The following is a 7,069-nucleotide window of genomic DNA, read 5'->3' as shown; positions in this document are numbered from 1 at the left end:
GGAGATCTTGGATTCATCTTTTGTTGGAGCCAACAACGAGTGTACTGCCTGCCAGCCTTGAATCTCTCGGCCCCCTGTGCTTACGGAAGCTAAGGCTGCCACCAGCCCGTTTCCTCCGGAGACTTGGACTTGCCGGCTTCTACACGCTTGTGAGCCATTTTCCTAAGATAAATTTCTCTCTCTCTCTCTATAAATATATATGTACACTTTGCTGGTTTTTGTGTTTCTCTAGAGAACCCAATCTAACACACTTTCCTTCTAGTCCATCTTAGTCTGGAAGCTCCACTGAAACACATTCAGCATCACATCAATATCCAAGTCTCCATTTACAGAAATGTGGTGGCTGTGCATGATGTGCACTGGTCAGGAATCAAACCAGGGTCTCCTGCATGGAAGGTGGAAGTTCTATCACTGAACCACCAATGTCCCCACCATTAGAATCTCATTACTGCAGCCTTAGCTCCATCAGCAAATCACCATTGCCTTCAAAGAAAACACAGCAAATCTTTCACCACAATTAATTAAAAATTTTAAGAGGATACCTGAATTCAACTAAGTTCAATTTAATAAAAATGTACTTGAGGCTCTCAAAAAATAAAATAAAAACCCAGGCAAAAGCTGACAACTCACACAAGCAAAAAAGTGCTCCAGTTCCCCAAACCTGCTTCTGGAATGTCCCCTTATTATTACAGTATTTATTATTATAAAATATTGGTTTCATTATTTTATCCTCTGTCATATTCCTCTATCTTAGACCTTTCTGCTTTGGCTGAAACAACTTCAATTTTTTTAATGCAAATGCCAACAAGCCAGGCAGGGAATATAAATGTGTAATGTGTCAGGAACTGGTCTCAAGCCCTAAGTACACGTGCAGCTATGCTGGACTTCTGGCCTATGAAGAACAAGGGCTCGGTGTTGGTAGATTTTCAGATTTTTCAAGGCAAGTTGGAAATCCAGATTTGTATGCAATATTTAAATGCTGGACACTAATTCAAAAATTTCAAAAGTAATATTTGGGCTAATACTTCTTAGGTCAAAGCAAATACAACTGTTGCCTGGACTTGACCTTGAGGCTTCCAGTTTATAAATCCTGCCCCATAATAGCTTACTCCTCTCTACCTCAGTTATCATTAGGATATACTTTCATCTATCAGTTTTCTTAGAATATGCCACAATAGTAAACACAATACTCCAGATGACATCTATCACTAAAATCCATAGTAATTTGTAGATACTCTAGGATAAATTAATACTTAGGAGTTGCTGGGTGTTATAAACAGTTAAAATGCTCAACTGCTAACCAAAAGGTTAAAGGTTCAAGTCTACTCATGAGCACCTCAGTAGGAAGGCCTAGCAATTTGTTTGTGAAAAATCAGCCACTGAAAACCCTATGGAGCATAGTTCCATGCTGACACACATGGGGTCACCATGAGTCAGGATTGACTCCATGGCAACTGGTCTGATTTTTGGCTATAACACTCAAGGTAATCACTTAAAGAGCAACATAAAATGCAATTTACCTTGATCCAGGGATGCTGCAAACTGTCTTGAATAGTCATTCTCTTCCTTTGGAAGCAAAAAAAAAGAAAAAATATATATATATTGATGTGACCATAGCAGCAAACCACTAAGGTGGGTTCCATGCTAGCTGAGCCTAACTGCAACATGCAGTTTGGGCCCTGCTTCATGGAAAAAGCCCAATATGACATTGGTCTTGCTATGATGATTTTATGGTGTCTGCAGAGACCAGCTGAGCAGGTGGTAAGGGTACGGCATTTTCTTGAGTGCTTCCCTTTGCCAGGCAGAAACAACCAGGGGCTGATGAACAGGGATGCATACATGGAACAGTGCTAATACACAGCTAGCTGAGGCACAGCGCAGCATCTTTTAGGAATAACAGACACTCACTTTGGATCCTTGATCAGAAGTCTTCTTATGAAATCTTTGGCTAGGGCACTGGTATTACTGAAGTATTCTTCCTCAAATTCATAGTTGACAGCAGACACATTTGCTAATGTTTCTTGCTTTGTGTCTCCAAGAAACGGGGAGGCTCCACTTAAGCTGTTAAAAGTAGAGGGGCACAGAACATTTATAATTATCTCTCATATTACCATTTTTGTTCCTATAATATCTGATATCTGATAAGAGGTGTGTGAAATAAGATTATATTCTAGTTCATGGGCAGGCACTTCAGAATTCAATTACATTTTATAGGACATTTAACTGTCAAGAAGAAAAGCTTTAGTTTAATGCAAAAGATTGATTTAAAAAGTTAATTTGGAAAAGCGTCTAGTAGTTAAAAACTCCTTATTCCTATTTTTTAGCTGTGATGAACAGCTAAGCTTTCTTTCAAATGATGATGCTACAGTTTCTGATGAATCATTTAGAATCAGGAGAAAACATTTAATTAGTATAAACTAAACATGTTCTGGGGGTGTAAAATGAATATGTTTACATAAAAACCATGCATAAGCGGAGGAGATCAACTTGATACATCTAATAGTTAATAAAACATATGGTCTCAAAGAAAAAGGCTAAGAAGATGAGTTGTGGATTTTGGTACTTACAGAATATAGGTTATTACGCCAATGCTCCTAGGCACCAGAAAAAAAAAAAAAAAGTATCAGAAGAATAGATAAATCAATCAGAAAGATAACAACACCAAGACATGTTCCTTACCACATGTCTGCCTCGAGACCAAGGGGTTCATAGTTGACTATCTCAGGAGCTAAGAGGAAATAAACACATACTTAGCTAGGGAAGGACGCAAACACCAGATTCTATCTTCATGTATAGACCAGAAACATTGACCGGGGAAATGATCCTACAGCAGAGGAAAATTTGCATATATTGTTTATAAGAAAGAAAAGAAACTTACCTACAAACTCTGGTGTCCCAAATATGTTTTTGAATTCATTTCCAAAGTCAATTTTATGGGCTAAACCAAAGTCAATGATCTTGATCCGAGGTTTGGGGACATTTCTATCCAAAAGCATTATGTTTTCAGGCTTTAAAACAAAAATAAAAAAAGGAACAAGCTATAATATACTATGTTGAGGACATGAATGGCAGAATAATTTTCCCCTCTCCTAAAAAGAGCAACCAAAAAGCAGGAAGAAAGAATAGTTGAAAGAGAACACCAGGAAAAATAAATGTCCTACTTTGGGTTCTTCCAGAAGTAAATCTTAGACAACGATTTGGGTGCAAGTGGTGTATGTAGCAAGTTACCAGGAAACAACGGCAACAGGAAAAGGAAGAAAGGAAGCTAATACTAGGTGTCTTATCAAGGTGTGGGTGACTGGAAAGCATTCCCTTTGGGAACCTCATGGAGAAAGAGTAGAACTTAGAGTGATTCCAATGAAAGCAGGAGAAGTTGGGGGGTTTATCCACCATCTCCCCATCCTCCACTGTTGAGAGCTGCTTGTGTGGGCATCTACTTTTTGGCATCTTCAGCTCCTAGGGCCAGAAAAAAGATGTCAGGCAGAGCGTCACAGATGTTTGCAGTAAGCAGCCTTTGGAGTATATGCATATGAATGAGTATTGAGAGGATGTAAGACCAAAAACAAAACTCACTGCCATTGAGTCAGATCCAACTCATAGCGACCCCTCCTTGAGTTTCCAAGGCGGTATCACTACGGAAGTAGATTGCCCAACCTTCCTTCCGAGGAGTAGCTGGTGGGTTTGAACCTCCAGCCTTCTAGTTAGCAGTCAAATGCCTTAGGCACTATGCCACTGAGAGGATATAGACCAGGCTTTTTGTTGCTGTTGCCGTTGTGTTAAAAATACATATAACATATTTGCCAATGCAGCAGTTTTTTACATGTACAATTCAGTAATGATGATTACATTAATCATGATGTGCAATCATTACCCATAACCACTGATAAATTGTCAGAGGACATCTTGATATCTCTACTACATTAAGTATGGAGAAAATCCTTCCCTCTCTGAAGTCTGATCCTAGCACCAAGTATCTGAATCATTCACTTAGCAATCAATCACACCCTGTTTTGTGACACCTCTTCCAACTGTCTTCAACTGTGGCTTGGATCTTACATTGTTCCTTCCTGTTTCACATGTCCATTCCGTCTTTTACCAAAAGATCATAAACTCTCTGATGACTGGAAGTATAACTTACACTCTTTTTTGTCTCCCATCATGCCTTACTTCCAGCCAGGCAAAGATCCTCATTAGCCAACCTCAAGGTTTGGTGTGACTGATTGACAGTGACAGAGTCAGCCCCATAGCCTTTGCATCAAAAGGAAAGCACAGCTCAAGACACCTTCCATATTGGGGGCAGGTAAAAAATGTCAAAAGAACTACAACAACAAATTCTGACTCAAGGCAACTCCATGTGTTACAGAGCAGAACTGCTCCAAAGGAAGGTCTTCTTGACTATAATTTTATGGAAGCAGATCACCAGGCCTTTCTTCCATGACACCTTGGGTGAATTTATACCACCAGCTTTTAGGTTGGTAGTCAATCATAATCCACCCAGGACCTCCAGGAGCCAGAGAGAGGGTGAAAATTGAGTCAGCCTCTGGTCACTTTAGGCTGAAGAGGACGAAGGTGCTCCAATAATCAAGAGTTACCCCTTGCTTAAATACTGTAAATACTGGTAAAACCCATTGATTCTTCACCATAGATTCCAGTATATAATCATTAATCTTAAAACTTTATCCCTCAAAGAGATTAGAAATCCTTGCAGCAGGCATATATTATTTACATGCTGATGTATATTGGTAATTCCATTTGTTAAACTCATACAGGGAAAAAAAAAAAAGTATCATTCAGATACTTATTTAATGCCTCCACTTTTTGTACAAGCAAACAATGCTGTGGTTTGCAACAGCATCTACCAGGCTTACAGCCAGCAGCATACCTTAAGATCGAAGTGGGCAATCTGAAGGGAGTGCAGGTAGTAAACACCATTGAGAATTTGTTTGAGAAACTCAGTTGCTTCCTCTTCAGTCAGTGATTCCTTTTCAGCTAAGAAGTCAAACAGCTCGCCACCTGCAACGCTGAGAACCAGGAACCCCAGGTTATTAATGACAATTGTTTCATATTGATTTGTTCTCTCATGGACTATTGGAGTACTCAGATTCCAGACAAGAAAACAGCATAAAGAGATTCTGAAACAGCTAGGCGTTGAGTCAGTACACCTTGGGAATTCTGCATTAAGGTGCCTTTGTACTTGAAAGCATTTGAATATAATTTTCCTAATGTTTACAAATGAGACAATGGATCAGAGATATGATGAGGAAAAAATTATTATTCTTTAGAATATTTTAATTAAACCTATTTAGAGGTATAGTCTTAACTCACTGATAAAAATAAAATAACAAATAAAAGAACAACAAGCCAACTAGGTACATATTTGATTTGTGGATTATATCTTTCTATCCCTGTTAGAGAGAGCCTGGGAAGTTCATCATCCGTATGTTAATTATTTTCTTACATAAAAATCACAATATATAGTCTAACAAGGATTTTTCTTTTTTGTCTTGTGTTTACTTAAATGTTGTTGTTAGTTACCTTTGAATTGGCTGAACTCAAGAAAGCTCCAAGAACAACTGAATGAAATGCTGCCTGGTCCTGAGTCCTCCCCATGACCTCTTGGGGATTGGCCTGTTGTGATCTGTAGGACTGTCACTGGCTGATTTTTCTAGGTAAACTGCAAGACCTCTCTTTCTAGTCTGTCTTAGTCTAGAAGCTCTGCTAACATCCATTGAGCATCATAGCAACACACAACCCACCACTGACAGGTGGTGGCTGCATATAACGTGCGTTGGCTGGGAACTGGACCTGGGTCTCCTGCAGAAAAGCCAAGAATTCTACCACTGAACCACCAATGACCTCAGTTATATACTTACAGATTTATAATGATCACATTCGCTAATGAATTTAATGAAGAGCTTAATTAAAGAAAATAAATTTACACAAAACTGAAAAGCACAAGCTTACTTAAGGAATTCTTTAATCTATCTCCCTTACCAGACTCTTACTCCCACGAGGGCAGCTGTTGGTCCCTGCTGTCCCCCTACCTCCCAGCACAGTACAGGCGCTTCACACTTTTTTTATCAAGTTTATGAATGAACAAACTCCCCTAGGAACGTCACAATGGTGATTACTGGCAAATAACAGGGAACTTTTAATAAGAGTTTTTAAAAGTTAATCTTTATTAAGTTTAACCATACATTCACAACATAATAATTAACTGCAATTATGCACATAACTGCTGTGTTCATTATCTTTCTTCCAGCAAGATAGCTCCATAAATACTATACCTACGGCATCTACATCCATAGAGTAAGAAAACTGAGATCCACACCATTCAACAGTAAAAACAGAAGACCAGTGTGCTTGAAGTTTCAGACTTCACTCCCTTCTCCCCTCAACTCTAGAGTTTTCTTAGCCTGGCCCAGGGTCCACTGGCATCAAAATTACGTGGTGTATTTTTAAAAGTACAGATCTGAGCCTTCAAGTGCTCATGTACATTACCACAAACACAATGACTGTGTCTGTTTACCCTTGATTTAAAAAATGTGGTCCAACACAGGGAAGAGGTGACTGGAGGGAGAAAGTGGAAGGGGAGCTGTTGCACTGTGGTGAATTGTGGTCAATGTCATAAGACAAAGTGTATGTGTAATGCTGTATGGAAAGTGAATTTGTTCTGTAAATTTTCACCCAAATCACATTAAAAAAGAAAATGTGGTCCAAGTGTATATAACAGAATGAAAGATAAGACAGTTGTTTTTGCAAGACTCACATATCTCCACTCACTGCCACTGAGTCGATTTTGACTAACAGTGACCCCATGGGGTTTCCAAGGCTGTAAGTCTTTATGGAAGCAGCCTGATCCATCTTTCTTCGACAGAGCAGCTGGTGGGTTCAGATGACTAACCTTTTTTTTTTTTTAAGTCATTTTAAAGGTTCAACAGAGTTGTGATTACAATTTTAAGATTTGATAATTCATATTTTTTTATTGTGATTTGGGTGAAGATTTACAGAGCAAATTCACTTTCCATACAGCAGTTCACATATACTTTGTCTCATGTCATTGACCACA

At 38.9% G+C, this 7,069-nt stretch overlaps 1 protein-coding gene across 1 annotated transcript in view; it reads right to left on the bottom strand.

Annotated features, from left to right (window-relative positions):
* The window catches only part of DAPK1 (death associated protein kinase 1), a 100,320-nt gene extending 95,306 nt beyond the window's left edge, over positions 1–5,014 (bottom strand). The window contains exons 1-6 of the mRNA XM_007939089.2: positions 4,883–5,014; positions 2,879–3,008; positions 2,680–2,728; positions 2,568–2,594; positions 1,909–2,061; positions 1,521–1,566 (exon numbers count right to left, since the gene is read on the bottom strand). Coding sequence (XP_007937280.2) covers positions 1,521–1,566; positions 1,909–2,061; positions 2,568–2,594; positions 2,680–2,728; positions 2,879–2,996 — 393 coding nt within the window. The 5' untranslated portion in view covers positions 2,997–3,008; positions 4,883–5,014. The remainder of the gene's footprint in view (positions 1–1,520; positions 1,567–1,908; positions 2,062–2,567; positions 2,595–2,679; positions 2,729–2,878; positions 3,009–4,882) is intronic.
* Positions 5,015–7,069: the final 2,055 nt, after the last annotated feature.

Source organism: Orycteropus afer, unplaced genomic scaffold, assembly GCF_000298275.1.
Source record: "Orycteropus afer afer isolate SDZICR_OR568_19922 unplaced genomic scaffold, OryAfe1.0 scaffold00005, whole genome shotgun sequence".
Lineage (NCBI taxonomy): Eukaryota > Metazoa > Chordata > Mammalia > Tubulidentata > Orycteropodidae > Orycteropus > Orycteropus afer.
Note: the sequence above shows the minus strand (reverse complement) of the source record. Positions and strands in the feature narration are given on the sequence as shown.